The sequence below is a fragment of the Scyliorhinus torazame genome, chromosome 6, assembly GCF_047496885.1.
Source record: "Scyliorhinus torazame isolate Kashiwa2021f chromosome 6, sScyTor2.1, whole genome shotgun sequence".
Lineage (NCBI taxonomy): Eukaryota > Metazoa > Chordata > Chondrichthyes > Carcharhiniformes > Scyliorhinidae > Scyliorhinus > Scyliorhinus torazame.
In genome coordinates, this window is record NC_092712.1 from 287,970,884 (window position 1) to 287,988,988 (window position 18,105).

The 18,105-nt window shown below is 43.3% G+C and overlaps 1 protein-coding gene across 1 annotated transcript in view; it reads left to right on the plus strand.

The window, feature by feature from the left end:
• LOC140425873 (collagen alpha-6(VI) chain-like) overlaps positions 1 to 18,105 on the plus strand; it is an 87,458-nt gene that overhangs the window by 35,002 nt on the left and 34,351 nt on the right. Inside the window, exons 15-18 of the mRNA XM_072510253.1 lie at positions 2,736 to 3,293; positions 6,440 to 6,994; positions 9,923 to 10,012; positions 13,593 to 13,663. Of these exons, the coding sequence (XP_072366354.1) occupies positions 2,736 to 3,293; positions 6,440 to 6,994; positions 9,923 to 10,012; positions 13,593 to 13,663 (1,274 nt within the window). The remainder of the gene's footprint in view (positions 1 to 2,735; positions 3,294 to 6,439; positions 6,995 to 9,922; positions 10,013 to 13,592; positions 13,664 to 18,105) is intronic.

The following is an 18,105-nucleotide window of genomic DNA, read 5'->3' on the forward strand; positions in this document are numbered from 1 at the left end:
TTGGAGAAAACTTTGAAGCCAGTGCTAGAATTGGGAGCCTTGCCCACTGGCAGTGAGTGGATTTGGGAATATCATGGATGCTTTGCTGTTCAATTTTCCAGTATGCGTTGATTGGTAGCAAATTTACCATCAGGGCAGACGTAGAAGATTAGGAACAACTGTGTAGTCTCCTCAAGATTGTGATAATTGTTGAGTTCCTTTTAATGCCAGAAGCCTGGCATACTTCAGCCAAGCAGCCACATTGAAAGGAATAATTTTGAAAACCTTAATAACTTAACAGGTTCCTCCAACAGATGACGTCTAACGGTTTTGGTGGTTGATTTGTCAGTTCCAATGAACTTGACAGTTTATCCTCTTTTTTCCCCATGCACATTTATTCCTACTTTTCACAATTCCACCAAGCAGCTGGGCTTGAAGTAGGCAGGGTGAAATAACTGAATGGTTGTGAGCAAACTGATGCTTCACTCCCTTCAGAGGTTTCCCTTTGTGTGAGGTTGTTTCCCTCATACCCAGGTGATATCACCGAAGGAACTTGAGAACTAAGGAAGTGGGCAGGGACCAGCACAGGGATTGGGAGTGGAAAGATGGAGAGGAAAGTATGAAGGAAAAGTGAATGACAATGCTGCAAGGTGAGGAGAACTGAAAGAAAAGAAAAAAATTGGGGAAGAGATTTGGGGAGAGCAATTTGGAGAGGCATACGAGAGAGAGAGATAGAGAGAGTGAGGGGATTGGGGAAGTTGCAGGAAGAAAATTGGGGGTGCGGGGGAGGGAGAGAAAATATGGGTGGCAGAACTTTACTCTACAAGTATGCTCCTTCTGCACACCAATGTAAAAGTCAGAGGCAAGTGTGCTTCAAATGGCCAGCTCACCAGTCAGCCATTTAGATACAATAGGGCCTTTAATTGGCTCAGCCAGAACTTCTGCCCCCATCCAAGTGGAATCCGGGAGCTGCCATGCAATCAAATAGTCAGCAATGAGTGCTCTTATCCTGCAGCACCACCAGAACCGGTGGCCACTTCTGGGACTACACAGAGTCCCAAAGAAGTGAAGTAATACGGAGCCGAGCATTAGTTCAAGTTCAGGATCTTGCCGGCACCAGACATAGCCTCCGGTGGAGAGTTAAGGGGACCAGTTAGACAGTGAAACGGGCAAATGAAACCTGGAGGTGAGAAATGAGGAAATTAAACTATTTAGCTCCTTTGATGTGGTGAGGAGCAGACAATCATTGCAAGCATGTTTGTAAACATTGTGGTTCGCATCAAAGAACTGTACTTGAGATGCATTCAAACGTGAAGGGAACAATAAATAAATAATCCATCACACAGTTATGCCTGAACCTGGAAACAGTCAATCACAGGCTAGTGAGGTCTTGCTCGGTGAAGCTAAATGGGTGCTTACAAAATTAATGGCTCTCAGGGAATGTGACGGTTTTGAAGTGCTGGGGGCTTTCTTGGAATCCTCTGACACTTGTAACAGCTGCTGTTTGAAAGGCTTTTGTCTAAGGGAGGAGCTTTTAGGAAAGAGAAAGTGTTTCATCATTGATTTTTCATTGCTATCCCTGACTTCTCTTCACAGCCCACTCTGAAACCAAGTGGCAGATGACACCCAATCAAACTTCTGTAGATTCCACCTCAATTTCCCCCAGATGTTTCTTACACTGTGAGCCAACTGGCCTCAATGGACTCTGACTTCTACTCAAGTGTTTCACAAATTTAACTCTTGAAAAGACATGCCTTAGATTCTTCGTCCAAACAACGTTTTCCCTCAGCTCTTTCTTCCAGCAAGAAGTAATTTTGAGGATTGTAGAATCTCCTTAGAAGGATTTTCTATTTTGAATTGCCATGTGCTTTCAATCTTCCACACGATCTCTAAGGACACAGCCTCCACAATAGATCACTGTTGCTTCACAGGCATTAAGATCTCACCAACCTTAGGATTACTTCAGATAACTGGCTTCTTGCTAGCCGACTCCATCAGGTCTGTACTTTTCAGCTGTCTTTAACTGGAGATTCTCTCTCTCTGTCCCTTCCTTTAACTTCAATGAACAGTACCTTTTTTCAATTTTCAGGTCCTTTGTTGTTTTGACTCCCATTTTCCTGGAACATCTCTTGTAATTCCAAGGTTTCTCGAACCATTTGTTCGTTAGTCTCTGGGACTTGCTTCCTTCCCATGACTTCATTGTTCTGCTTCTCTGCTTCTGGCACAGTTGGGAGAGCTGTTTCTCCTCCAGCTACCTACCTCCAGCTGCCTTGGGTCCAGCCTTAACTAAATGCAAAAAGAATTTCAAACTTAAAGTGGCCCCTGGTTGCTAAGCAAATTCCAGTGCTCCTGTTTGGTTTTTAACATGGTAAACTCTCTAATCACAAAACAGTCAAAGTTTGAAATGAAACCAAACCTCCCAAACATGCAAACACCATTGCTGAGCGCAAATTAAACTTAAGTGTTCAACTTTATTTCAAAAAAAGATTTAATTATACTCACTAAATCTGTACCTTTGGGCCGGATTCTGCTGCCCGCCCGCCGCATGAATGCCAATGGTGTGCCACATAGAATGGAGATGGGTTCCCAATGACCTCGTTCCTCATTTTCCTGTCACCAGGTGGACGGAGCCGGTGAACCACTACCTTTACTTCTAATATCCAACTATACAAACATAGATTGCTTAAAACTCCCTCTCCTTCCTGGCACAAATGATGAAATTGCAAACAAATCTTTTTTGATTTATTTTCCTGCAGCCGGCAGTAATCCAGAAGTGGCGGACATCATTTTCCTAATCGATGGATCAAGTAGTATACGCTCTCAAGACTTTGAAAAAGTAAAATCAGCTATAGAAACCTTTATCAACAAAAATGAGTTTGGTAAAACCAGAGTCCAAATTGGTGTCATACAGTTCAGCACTAAGCCACGTTTGGAATTTCAGCTTGATCAATATGATGACAAAGCAGTATTACTGAAAGCTGTTCATCAGATTCAACAGTTACATGGGGGTACAAATACCGGCCAAGCACTGAACTTTACAATCGACTACTTTGATAGCTCAAAAGGGGGCCGGCCTGGAATACAACAATATCTCATACTGATTACAGATGGAGAGTCAGGCGATCATGTGTCTGAAGCTGCCAGAGCCATCAGAGATAGAGGTCTTAATGTTTTTGCCATCGGTATTGGCTCTGCTAATCATGCTGAGCTTGTGACGATTTCAGGATCCCATGAAAAAGCATTTCATCTAGACAACTTTGATACCCTAAAGGACCTGGAAAAATGGATTTCATTTGAAGCACGCAGTCCAAATGGTGAGTTTAAAAAGTTTGAATTTTTCTTTTTAAACTAGCAGATTGATTCCATGGTTGGAGAAAACTTTGAAGCCAGTGCTAGAATTGGAAGCCTTGCCCACTGGCAGTGAGTGGATATGGGAATATCATGGCTGCTTTGCTGTTCATCTTTCCAGCATGCGTTGATTGGTAGCAAATTTACCATCAGTGCAGACGTAGAAGATTAGGAACAACTGTGTTGTCTCCTCAAGATTGTGATAATTGTTGCGTTCCTTTTAATGCCAGGAGCCTGGCATACTTCAGCCAAGCAGCCACATTGAAAGGAAGAATTTTGAAAACCTTAACAACTTAACAGGCTTCTCCAACAGATGACGTTTAACCGTTTTGGTGGTTGATTTGTCAGTTCCAATAAACTTGACAGTTGATCCTCTTTTTTCCCCATGCACATTTATTCCTACTTTTAACAATTCCACCAAGCAGCTGGGCTTGAAGTAGGCAGGGTGAAATAACTGAATAGTTGTGAGCAAACTGATGCTTCACTCTCTTCAGAGGTTTCCCTTTGTGTGACGTTGTTTCCCTCACACCCAGGTGATATCACCGAAGGAACTTTCATAGAATCATAGAATTCACAGTGCAGAAGGAGGCCAATCGGCCCATCGAGTCTGCACCGGCTCTTGGAAAGAGCACCCTACCCAAGGTCAACACCTCCATTCTATCCCCAGAACCCAGTAACCTCACCCAACACTAAGGGGAATTTTGGACACTAATGTCAATTTATCATGGCCAATCCAGCTAACCTGCACATCTTTGGATGTGAGAGGAAACCAGAGCACCCGGAAAAAACCCACGCACACACGGGGAGGATGTGCAGACTCCACACAGACAGTGACCCAAGCCGAAATCGAACCTGGGACCCTGGAGCTGTGAAGCAATTGTGCTATCCACAATGCTACCGTGCTGCCCTTTGAGAACTAAGGAAGTGGGCAGGGAACAGCACAGGGATTGGGAATTGAAAGATGGAGAGGAAAATATGAAGGTAAAGTGAATGACTAATCTGGAAGGTGAGGATAACTGAAAGAAAAGAAAAAAATTGGGGAAGAGATTTGGGGCGAGTAATTCGGAGAGGCAGACGAGAGAGAGAGATAGAGAGAGTGAGGGGATTGGGGAAGTTGCAGGAAGAAAATTTGGGGTGCGGGGGAGGGAGAGAAAATATGGGTGGCAGAACTTTACTCTACAAGTATGCTCCTTCTGCACACCAATGTAAAAGTCAGAGGCAAGTGTGCTTCAAATGGCCAGCTCACCCATCAGCCATTTAAATACAATAGGGCCTTTAATTGGCTCAGCCAGAACTTCTGCCCCCATCCAAGAGGATATCCTGCCTCCGGGAGCTGCCATGCAATCAAATAGTCAGCAATGAGTGCTCTTATCCTGCAGCACCACCAGAACCGGTGGCCATTTCTGGGACTACACTGAGTCCCAAAGAAGTGGAGTAATACGGAGCCGGGCATTAGTTCAAGTTCGGGATCTTGCCGGCACCAGACACAGCCTCCGGTGGAGAGCTTAGGGGACCAGGTAGACAGTGAAAGGGGCAAATGAAACCTGGAGGTGAGAAATGAGGAAATGAAACTATTTAGCTCCTTTGATGTGGTGAGGAGCAGACAATCATTGCAAGTGTTTTTGTAAACATTGTGGTTCGCATCAAAGAACTGTACTTGAGATGCATTCAAACGTGAAGGGAACAATAAATAAATCATCCATCACACAGTTATGCCTGAACTTGGAAACAGTCAATCACTGGCTAGTGTGGGTTGCTCGGTGAAGCTAAATAGGTGCTTACAAAATTAATGGATCTCAGAGAATGGGAGGGTTTTCAAGTGCTGGGGGCTTCCTTGGAATCCTCTGACACTTGTAACAGCTGCTGTTTGAAAGGCTTTTGTCTAAGGGAGGAGATTTTAGGAAAGAGAAAGTGTTTCATCATTGATTTTTCATTGCGATCCCTGACTTCTCTTCACAGCCCACTCTGAAACCAAGTGGCAGATGACACTCAATCAAACTTCTGTAGATTCCTCCTCAAATCCCCCCAGATGTTTCTTACACTGTGAGCCAACTGGCCTCAATGGACCCTGACTTCCACTCAAGTGTTTAACAAATTAAAGTCTTGAAAAGACATGCCTTAGAATCTTCGTCGAAAGAACGTTTTCCCTCAGCTCTTTCTTCCAGCAAGAAGTAATTTTGAGGATTGTAGAATCTCCTTAGGTGGATTTTCTGTTTTCAATTGCCATGTGCTTTCAATCTTTCACACGATCTCGAAGGACACAGCCACCACAATAGATCACTATTGCTTCACAGGCATTAAGATATCACAAACCTTAGGATTACTTCAGATAACTGGCTTCTTGCTAGCCGACTCCTTTAGGTCTGTACTTTTCAGCTGTCTTTAACTGGAGATTCTCTCTCTCTGTCCCTTCCTTTAACTTCAATGAACAGTACCTTTTTTCAATTTCCAGGTCCTTTGTGGTTTTGACTTCCATTTTCCTGGAACATCTCTTGTAATTCTAAGGTTTCTCGAACCATTTGTTCATTAGTTTCTGGGACTTGCTTCCTTCCCATGCCTTCATGTTCTGCTTCTGGCACAGTTGGGAGAGCTGTTTCTCCTCCAGCTACCTACCTCCAGCTGCCTTAGGTCCAGCCTTAACTAAATGCAAAAAGTATTTCAAACTTAAAGTGGCCCCTGGTTGCTAAGCAAATTCCAGTGCTCCTGTTTTGTTTTTAACATGGTAAACTCTCTAATCACAAAACAGAAAAAGTTTGAAATGAAACCAAACCTCCCAAATATGCAAACACCATTGCTTCGCGCAAATTAAACTTAAGTGTTAAACTTTATTTCAAAAAAAGATTTAATTATACTCACTGAAATCTGTACCTTTGTGCCGGATTCTGCTGCCCGCCCGCCGCATGAACGGCAATGGTGTGCCATGTAGAATGGAGATGGGTTCTCCAATAACCTCGTTCCTCATTTTCCTGTCGGCAGTTGGACGCAGCCGGAGAAACACTACCTTTACTTCTAATATCCAACAATGCAAACATAGATTGCTTAAAACTCCCTCTCCTTCCTGGCACAAATGATGTAATTGCAAACAAATCTTTTTTGCTTTATTTTCCTGCAGCCGGCAGTAATCCAGAAGTGGCGGACATCATTTTCCTAATCGATGGATCAAGTAGTATACACTCTCAAAACTTTGAACAAGTAAAAGACGCTATAGTAACCTTCATCAACAAAAATGAGTTTGGTAAAACCAGAGTCCAAATTGGCATCATACAGTTCAGCACTAAGCCACGTTTGGAATTCCAACTTGATCAATATGATGACAAAGCAGTATTACTGAAAGCTGTTCATCAGATTCAGCAGTTACATGGGGGTACAAATACCGGCCAAGCACTGAACTTTACAATCGACTACTTTGATAGCTCAAAAGGAGGCCGGCCTGGAATACAACAATACCTCATACTGATTACAGATGGAGAGTCAGGCGATCATGTGTCTGAAGCTGCCAGAGCCATCAGAGATAGAGGGCTTAATGTTTTTGCCATCGGTATTGGCTCTGCTAATCATGCTGAGCTTGTGACGATTTCAGGATCCCATGAAAAAGCATTTCATCTAGACAACTTTGATACCCTAAACCTGGAACAATGGATTTCATTTGAAGCACACAGTCCAAATGGTGAGTTGAATAAGTTTGAATATTACTTTTTAAACTAGCAGATTGATTCCATGGTTGGAGAAAACTTTGAAGCCAGTGCTAGAATTGGAGCCTTGCCCACTGGCAATGGATTTGGGATTATCATGGATGCTTTGCTGTTCATTGTTCCAGTATGCGTTGATTGGTCGCAAATTTACCATCAGGGAAGACGTAGAAGATTAGGAACAACTGTGTTGTCTCCTCAAGATGGTGATAATTGTTGAGTTCCTTTTAATGCCAGAAGCCTGGCATACTTCAGCCAAGCAGCCACATTGAAAGGAATAATTTTGAAAGCCTTAATAACTTAACAGGCTCCTCCAACAGATGACGTCTAACGGTTTTGGTGGTTGATTTGTCAGTTCCAATGAACTTGACAGTTTATCCTCTTTTTTCCCCATGCACATTTATTCCTACTTTTAACAATTCCACCAAGCAGCTGGGCTTGAAGTAGGCAGGGTGAAATAACTGAATGGTTGAGAGCAAACTGATGCTTCACTCTCTTCAGAGGTTTCTCTTTGCGTGAGGTTGTTTCCCTCACCCCAGATGATATTACCGAAAGAACTTGAGAACTAAGGAAGTGGGCAGGGAACAGCACAGGAATTGGGAATTGAAAGATGGAGAGGAAAATATGAAGGAAAAGAGAATGACAATCCTGGAAGGTGAGGAGAACTGAAAGAAAAAAAAAAAATTGGGCAAGAGATTTGAGGAGAGTAATTCGGAGAGCCAGATGAGAGAGAGAGATAGAGAGAGTGAGGGGATTGGGGAAGTTACAGGAAGAAAATTGTGGGTGCGGGGAAGGGAGAGAAAATATGGCTGGCAGAACGTTAATCTACGAGTATGGTCCTTCCGCACACCAATATAAAAGTCAGAGGCAAGTCTGCTTCAAATGGCCAGCTCACTCTTCAGCCATTTAACTACAATAGGGCCTTTAATTTGCTCATCCAGAACTTCTGCCCCCATCCAAGAGGATATCCTGCCTCCGGGAGCTGCCATGCAATCAAATAGTCAGCAGTGAGTGCTCTTATCCTGCAGCACCACCAGAACCGGTGGCTATTTCTGGGACTATACTGAGTCCCTAAGAAGTGGAGTAGTACGGAGCCGGGCATTAGTTCAAGTTCGGCATCTTGCCGGGACCAGACACAGCCTCCGGTGCAGAGCTTAGGGGACCAGGTAGACAGGGAAACGGGCAAACGAAACCTGGAAGTGAGAAATGAGGAAATGAAGCAATTTAGCTCCTTTAATGTGGTGAGGAACAGACAATCATTGCAAGCGTGTTTGCAAACATTGTGGTTCGCATCAAAGAACTGTACTTGAGATGCATTCAAACGTGAAGGGAAAAATAAATAAATAATCCATGACACAGTTATGCCTGAACCTGGAAACAGTCAATCACAGGCTAGTGTTTCACAAATTTAACTCTTGAAAAGACATGCCTTAGAATCTTCGTCCAAACAACGTTTTCCCTCAGCTCTTTCTTCCAGCAAGAAGTAATTTTGAGGATTGTAGAATCTCCTTCGAAGGATTTTCTATTTTGAATTGCCATGTGCTTTCAATCTTCCATACGATCTCTAAGGACACAGCCAGAACAACAGATCACTATTGCTTCACAGGCATTAAGATATCACCAACCTTACGATTACTTCAGATAACTGGCTTGTCGCTAGCCAACTCCATCAGGTCAGTACTTTTCAGCTGTCTTTAACTGGAGACTCTCTCTCTTTCTCTTTCCCTTGCTTTAACTTCAATGAACAGTACCTTCTTTCAATTGCCCGTTCCTTTGTTCTTTTGAGTTCAGTTTACCTGGAACATCTCTTGTAATTCCTAGGTTTCTCGAACTATCTGTTCATTAGTTTCTGGGACTTGCTTCCTTCCCTTGACTTCATTGTTCTGCTTCTCTGCTTCTGGCACAGTTGGCAGAGCTGTTTCTCCTCCAGCTACCTACCTCCAGCAGCCGTAGGGTCCAGCCTTAACTAAATGCAAAAAGTCTTTCTAACTTAAAGTGGCCCCTGGTTGTGAACCAAATTCCAGTGCTCCTGTTTGATTTTTAACAATGTAAACTCTCTAATAACAATACAGACAAAGTTTGAAATGAAACCAAACCTCCCAAACATGCAAGCACCATTGCTTAGTGCAAATTAAACTGAAGTGTTAAACTTTATTTCAAAAAAACATTTAATTATACTCACTTAAATCTGTACCTTTGGGCCGGATTCTGCTGCCCGCCCGCCGCATGAACGGCAACGGTGTGCCACGTAGAATGGAGATGCGTTCTCCAATGACCTCGTTCCTCATTTTCCTGTCGCCAGGTGAACGCAGCCGGAGAAACACTACCTTTACTTCTAATATCCAACAATACAAACATAGATTGCTTAAAACTCCCTCTCCTTCCTGGCACAAATGATGAAATTGCAAACAAATCTTTTTTGTTTTATTTCCCTGCAGCGGGCAGTAATCCAGAAGTGGCGGACATCATTTTCCTAATCGATGGATCAAGTAGTATACACTCTCAAAACTTTGAACAAGTAAAAGAAGCTATAATAAGCTTTATCAACAAAAATGAGTTTGGTAAAACCAGAGTCCAAATTGGCATCATACAGTTCAGCACTAAGCCACGTTTGGAATTTCAGCTTGATCAATATGATGACAAAGCAGTATTACTGAAAGCTGTTCATCAGATTCAGCAGTTACATGGGGGTACAAATACCGGCCAAGCACTGAACTTTACAATCGACTACTTTGATAGCTCAAAAGGGGGCCGGCCTGGAATACGACAATACCTCATACTGATTACAGATGGAGAGTCAGGCGATCATGTGTCTGAAGCTGCCAGAGCCATCAGAGATAGAGGGCTTAATGTTTTTGCCATCGGTATTGGCTCTGCTAATCATGCTGAGCTTGTGACGATTTCAGGATCCCATGAAAACACATTTCATCTAGACAACTTTGATACCCTAAAGGACCTGGAAAAATGGATTTCATTTGAAGCACACAGTCCAAATGGTGAGTTGAAAAATTTTGAATATTACTTTTTAAACTAGCAGATTGATTCCATGGTTGGAGAAAACTTTGAAGCCAGTGCTAGAATTGGGAGCCTTGCCCACTGGCAGTGAGTGGATTTGGGAATATCATGGATGCTTTGCTGTTCCAATTTTCCAGTATGCGTTGATTGGTAGCAAATTTACCATCAGGGCAGACGTAGAAGATTAGGAACAACTGTGTAGTCTCCTCAAGATTGTGATAATTGTTGAGTTCCTTTTAATGCCAGAAGCCTGACATACTTCACGCAAGCAGCCACATTGAAAGGAATAATTTTGAAAACCTTAATAACTTAACAGGTTCCTCCAACAGATGACGTCTAACGGTTTTGGTGGTTGATTTGTCAGTTCCAATGAACTTGACAGTTTATCCTCTTTGTTCCCCATGCGCATTTATTCCTACTTTTCACAATTCCACCAAGCAGCTGGGCTTGAAGTAGGCAGGGTGAAATAACTGAATGGTTGTGAGCAAACTGATGCTTCACTCCCTTCAGAGGTTTCCCTTTGTGTGAGGTTGTTTCCCTCATACCCAGGTGATATCACCGAAGGAACTTGAGAACTAAGGAAGTGGGCAGGGACCAGCACAGGGATTGGGAGTGGAAAGATGGAGATGAAAGTATGAAGGAAAAGTGAATGACAATGCTGGAAGGTGAGGAGAACTGAAAGAAAAGAAAAAAATTGGGGAAGAGATTTGGGGAGAGCAATTTGGAGAGGCATACGAGAGAGAGAGATAGAGAGAGTGAGGGGATTGGGGAAGTTGCAGGTAGAAAATTGGGGGTGCGGGGGAGGGAGAGAAAATATGGGTGGCAGAACTTTACTCTACAAGTATGCTCCTTCTGCACACCAATGTAAAAGTCAGAGGCAAGTGTGCTTCAAATGGCCAGCTCACCCGTCAGCCATTTAGATACAATAGGGCCTTTAATTGGCTCAGCCAGAACTTCTGCCCCCATCCAAGTGGATATCCTGCCTCCGGGAGCTGCCATGCAATCAAATAGTCAGCAATGAGTGCTCTTATCCTGCAGCACCACCAGAACCGGTGGCCATTTCTGGGACTACACAGAGTCCCAAAGAAGTGAAGTAATACGGAGCCGAGCATTAGTTCAAGTTCAGGATCTTGCCGGCACCAGACACAGCCTCCGGTGGAGAGTTAAGGGGACCAGTTAGACAGTGAAACGGGCAAATGAAACCTGGAGGTGAGAAATGAGGAAATTAAACTATTTAGCTCCTTTGATGTGGTGAGGAGCAGACAATCATTGCAAGCGTGTTTGTAAACATTGTGGTTCGCATCAAAGAACTGTACTTGAGATGCATTCAAACGTGAAGGGAACAATAAATAAATCATCCATCAGACAGTTATGCCTGAACCTGGAAACAGTCAATCACAGGCTAGTGAGGTCTTGCTCGGTGAAGCTAAATGGGTGCTTACAAAATTAATGGCTCTCAGGGAATGTGACGGTTTTGAAGTGCTGGGGGCTTTCTTGGAATCCTCTGACACTTGTAACAGCTGCTGTTTGAAAGGCTTTTGTCTAAGGGAGCAGCTTTTAGGAAAGGGAAAGTGTTTCATCATTGATTTTTCATTGCAATCCCTGACTTCTCTTCACAGCCCACTCTAAAACCAAGTGGCAGATACACCCAATTTAACTTCTGTAGATTCCTCCTCAATTCCCCCCAGATGTTTCTTACACTGTGAGCCAACTGGCCTCAATGGGCTCTGACTTCCACTCAAGTGTTTCACAAATTTAAGTCTTGAAAAGACATGCCTTAGAATCTTCGTCCAAAGAACGTTTTCCCTCAGCTCTTTCTTCCAGCAAGAAGTAATTTTGAGGATTGTAGAATCTCCTTCGAAGGATTTTCTATTTTGAATTGCCATGTGCTTTCAATCTTCCACACGATCTCTAAGGACACAGCCACCACAATAGATCACTGTTGCTTCACAGGCATTAAGATATCACCAACCTTAGGATTACTTCAGATAACTGGCTTCTTGCTAGCCGACTCCATCAGGTCTGTACTTTTCAGCTGTCTTTAACTGGAGATTCTCTCTCTCTGTCCCTTCCTTTAACTTCAATGAACAGTACCTTTTTACAATTTCCAGGTCCTTTGTTGTTTTGACCCCCATTTTCCTGGAACATCTCTTGTAATTCCAAGGTTTCTCGAACCATTTGTTCATTAGTCTCTGGGACTTGCTTCCTTCCCATGACTTCATTGTTCTGTTTCTCTGCTTCTGGCACAGTTGGGAGAGCTGTTTCTCCTCCAGCTACCTACCTCCAGCTGCCTTGGGTCCAGCCTTAACTAAATGCAAAAAGAATTTCAAACTTAAAGTGGCCCCTGGTTGCTAAGCAAATTCCAGTGCTCCTGTTTGGTTTTTAACATGGTAAACTCTCTAATCACAAAACAGTCAAAGTTTGAAATGAAACCAAACCTCCCAAACATGCAAACACCATTGCTTAGCGCAAATTAAACTTAAGTGTTCAACTTTATTTCAAAAAAAGATTTAATTATACTCACTAAATCTGTACCTTTGGGCCGGATTCTGCTGCCCGCCCGCCGCATGAATGCCAATGGTGTGCCACGTAGAATGGTGATGGGTTCCCAATGACCTCGTTCCTCATTTTCCTGTCACCAGGTGGACGCAGCCGGAGAACCACGACCTTTACTTCTAATATCCAACAATACAAACCTAGATTGCTTAAAACTCCCTCTCCTTCCTGGCACAAATGATGAAATTGCAAACAAATCTTTTTTGATTTATTTTCCTGCAGCCGGCAGTAATCCAGAAGTGGCGGACATCATTTTCCTAATCGATGGATCAAGTAGTATACACTCTCAAAACTTTGAACAAGTAAAAGAAGCTATAATAAGCTTTATCAACAAAAAAGAGTTTGGTAAAACCAGAGTCCAAATTGGTGTCATACAGTTCAGCACTAAGCCACGTTTGGAATTTCAGCTTGATCAATATGATGACAAAGCAGTATTACTGAAAGCTGTTCATCAGATTCAGCAGTTACATGGGGGTACAAATACCGGCCAAGCACTGAACTTTACAATCGGCTACTTTGATAGCTCAAAAGGGGGCCGGCCTGGAATACAACAATACCTCATACTGATTACAGATGGAGAGTCAGGTGATCAGGTGTCTGAAGCTGCCAGAGCCATCAGAGATAGAGGGCTTAATGTTTTTGCCATCGGTATTGGCGCTGCTAATCATGCTGAGCTTGTGACGATTTCAGGATCCCATGAAAAAGCATTTCATCTAGACAACTTTGATACCCTAAAGGACCTGGAAAAATGGATTTCATTTGAAGCACGCAATCCAAATGGTGAGTTGAAAAAGTTTGAATTTTTCTTTTTAAACTAGCAGATTGATTCCATGGTTGGAGAAAACTTTGAAGCCAGTGCTAGAATTGGGAGCCTTGCCACTGGCAATGGATTTGGGAATATCATGGATGCTTTGCTGTTCATCTTTCCAGTATGCGTTGATTGGTAGCAAATTTACCATCAGTGCAGACGTAGAAGATTAGTAACAACTGTGTTGTCTCCTCAAGATTGTGATAATTGTTGCGTTCCTTTTAATGCCAGGAGCCTGGCATACTTCAGCCAAGCAGTCACATTGAAAGTAAGAATTTTGAAAACCTGAACAACTTAACAGGCTTCTCCAACAGATGACGTTTAACCGTTTTGGTGGTTGATTTGTCAGTTCCAATAAACTTGACAGTTGATCCTCTTTTTTCCCCATGCACATTTATTCCTACTTTTAACAATTCCACCAAGCAGCTGGGCTTGAAGTAGGCAGGGTGAACTAACTGAATAGTTGTGAGCAAACTGATGCTTCACTCTCTTCAGAGGTTTCCCTTTGTGTGACATTGTTTCCCTCACACCCAGGTGATATCACCGAAGGAACTTTCATAGAATCATAGAATTCACAGTGCAGAAGGAGGCCATTCGGCCCATCGAGTCTGCACCGGCTCTTGGAAAGAGCACCCTACCGAAGGTCAACACCTCCATTCTATCCCCAGAACCCAGTAACCTCACCCAACACTAAGGGGAGTTTTGGACACTAAGGGCAATTTATCATGGCCAATCCAGCTAACCTGCACATCTTTGGACTGTGGGAGGAAACCAGAGCACCCGGAGAAAACCCACGCACACACGGGGAGGATGTGCAGACTCCACACAGACAGTGACCCAAGCCGAAATCGAACCTGGGACCCTGGAGCTGTGAAGCAATTGTGCTATCCACAATGCTACCGTGCTGCCCTTTGAGAACTAAGGAAGTGGGCAGGGAACAGCACAGGGATTGGGAATTGAAAGATGGAGAGGAAAATATGAAGGTAAAGTGAATGACGAATCTGGAAGGTGAGGATAACTGAAAGAAAAGAAAAAAATTGGGGAAGAGGTTTGGGGCGAGTAATTCGGAGAGGCAGACGAGAGAGAGAGATAGAGAGAGTGAGGGGATTGGGGAAGTTACAGGAAGAAAATTGGGGGTGCGGGGAAGGGAGAGAAAATATGGCAGGCAGAACGTAAGTCTACGAGTATGGTCCTTCCGCACACCAATATAAAAGTCAGAGGCAAGTGTGCTTCAAATGGCCAGCTCACTCTTCAGCCATTTAACTACAATAGGGCCTTTAATTTGCTCATCCAGAACTTCTGCCCCCATCCAAGAAGATATCCTTCCTCCGGGAGCTGCCATGCAATCAGATAGTCAGCAGTGAGTGCTCTTATCCTGCAGCACCACCAGAACCAGTGGCTATTTCTGGGACTACACTGAGTCCCAAAGAAGTGGAGTAGTACAGAGCCGGGCATTAGTTCAATGTCGGCATCTTGCCGGGACCAGACACAGCCTCCGGTGCAGAGCTTAGGGGACCAGGTAGACAGGGAAAGGGGCAAATGAAACCTGGAAGTGAGAAATGAGGAACTGAAGCAATTTAGCTCCTTTGATGTGGTGAGGAACAGACAATCATTGCAAGAGTGTTTGCAAACATTGTGGTTCGCATCAAAGAACTGTACTTGAGATGCATTCAAACGTGAAAGGAAAAATAAATAAATAATCCATCACACAGTAATGCCCGAACCTGGAAACAGTCAATCACAGGCTAGTGAGGCTTGCTCGGTTAAACTAAAAGGGTGCTTACAAAATTAATGGCTCTCAGGGAATGTGAGGGTTTTCAAGTGCTGGGACTTTCTTGGAATCCTCTGACACTTATAACAGCTGCTGTTTGAAAGGCTTTTGTCTAAGGGAGGAGCTTTTAGGAAAGAGAAAGTGTTTCATCATTGATTTTTCATTGCTATCCCTGACTTCTCTTCACAGCCCACTCTGAAACCAAGTGGCAGATGACACCCAATCAAACTTCTGTAGATTCCACCTCAATTTCCCCCAGATGTTTCTTACACTGTGAGCCAACTGGCCTCAATGGACTCTGACTTCTACTCAAGTGTTTCACAAATTTAACTCTTGAAAAGACATGCCTTAGATTCTTCGTCCAAACAACGTTTTCCCTCAGCTCTTTCTTCCAGCAAGAAGTAATTTTGAGGATTGTAGAATCTCCTTAGAAGGATTTTCTATTTTGAATTTCCATGTGCTTTCAATCTTCCACACGATCTCTAAGGACACAGCCACAACAATAGATCACTATTGCTTCACAGGCATTAAGATATCACCAACCTTAGGATCACTTCAGATAACTGGCTTGTCGCTAGCCAATTCCATCAGGCCTGTACTTTTCAGCTGTCTTTAACTGGAGACTCTCTCTCTCTCTCTCATTCCCTTGCTTTAACTTCAATGAACAGTACTTTTTTTCAATTGCCAGTTCCTTTGTTCTTTTGAGTTCAGTTTACCTGGAACATCTCTTGTAATTCCTAGGTTTCTCGAACTATCTGTTCATTAGTTTCTGGGACTTGCTTCCTTCCCATGACTTCATTGTTCTGCTTCTCTGCTTCTGGCACAGTTGGGAGAGCTGTTTCTCCTCCAGCTACCTAGCTCCAGCAGCCTTGGGTCCAGCCTTAACTAAATGCAAAAAGTCTTTCTAACTTAAAATGGCCCCTGGTTGTGAACCAAATTCCAGTGCTCCTGTTTGATTTTTAACAATGTAAACTCTCTAATAACAATACAGACAAAGTTTGAAATGAAACCAAACCTCCCAAACATGCAAGCAACATTGCTTAGCGCAAATTAAACTGAAGTGTTAAACTTTATTTCAAAAAAACATTTAATTATACTCACTTAAATCTGTACCTTTGGGCCGGATTCTGCTGCCCGCCCGCCGCATGAACGGCAACGGTGTGCCACGTAGAATGGAGATGCGTTCTCCAATGACCTCGTTCCTCATTTTCCTGTCGCCAGGTGAACGCGGCCGGAGAAACACTACCTTTACTTCCAATATCCAACAATACAAACATAGATTGCTTAAAAGTCCCTCTGCTTCCTGGCACAAATGATGAAATTGCAAACAAATCTTTTTTGTTTTATTTTCCTGCAGCGGGCAGTAATCCAGAAGTGGCGGACATCATTTTCCTAATCGATGGATCAAGTAGTATACACTCTCAAAACTTTGAACAAGTAAAAGAAGCTATAATAAGCTTTATCAACAAAAATGAGTTTGGTAAAACCAGAGTCCAAATTGGCATCATACAGTTCAGCACTAAGCCACGTTTGGAATTTCAGCTTGATCAATATGATGACAAAGCAGTATTACTGAAAGCTGTTCATCAGATTCAGCAGTTACATGGGGGTACAAATACCGGCCAAGCACTGAACTTTACAATCGACTACTTTGATAGCTCAAAAGGGGGCCGGCCTGGAATACAACAATACCTCATACTGATTACAGATGGAGAGTCAGGCGATCATGTGTCTGAAGCTGCCAGAGCCATCAGAGATAGAGGGCTTAATGTTTTTGCCATCGGTATTGGCTCTGCTAATCATGCTGAGCTTGTGACGATTTCAGGATCCCATGAAAAAGCATTTCATCTAGACAACTTTGATACCCTAAAGGACCTGGAACAATGGATTTCATTTGAAGCACACAGTCCAAATGGTGAGTTGAGAAATTTTGAATATTACTTTTTAAACTAGCAGATTGATTCCATGGTTGGAGAAAACTTTGAAGCCAGTGCTAGAATTGGGAGCCTTGCCCACTGGCAGTGAGTGGATTTGGGAATATCATGGATGCTTTGCTGTTCAATTTTCCAGTATGCGTTGATTGGTAGCAAATTTACCATCAGGGCAGACGTAGAAGATTAGGAACAACTGTGTAGTCTCCTCAAGATTGTGATAATTGTTGAGTTCCTTTTAATGCCAGAAGCCTGACATACTTCACGCAAGCAGCCACATTGAAAGGAATAATTTTGAAAACCTTAATAACTTAACAGGTTCCTCCAACAGATGACATCTAACGCTTTTGGTGGTTGATTTGTCAGTTCCAATGAACTTGACAGTTTATCCTCTTTTTTCCCCATGCGCATTTATTCCTACTTTTCACAATTCCACCAAGCAGCTGGGCTTGAAGTAGGCAGGGTGAAATAACTGAATGGTTGTGAGCAAACTGATGCTTCACTCCCTTCAGAGGTTTCCCTTTGTGTGAGGTTGTTTCCCTCATACCCAGGTGATATCACCGAAGGAACTTGAGAACTAAGGAAGTGGGCAGGGACCAGCACAGGGATTGGGAGTGGAAAGATGGAGATGAAAGTATGAAGGAAAAGTGAATGACAATGCTGGAAGGTGAGGAGAACTGAAAGAAAAGAAAAAAATTGGGGAAGAGATTTGGGGAGAGCAATTTGGAGAGGCATACGAGAGAGAGAGATAGAGAGAGTGAGGGGATTGGGGAAGTTGCAGGTAGAAAATTGGGGGTGCGGGGGAGGGAGAGAAAATATGGGTGGCAGAACTTTACTCTACAAGTATGCTCCTTCTGCACACCAATGTAAAAGTCAGAGGCAAGTGTGCTTCAAATGGCCAGCTCACCCGTCAGCCATTTAGATACAATAGGGCCTTTAATTGGCTCAGCCAGAACTTCTGCCCCCATCCAAGTGGATATCCTGCCTCCGGGAGCTGCCATGCAATCA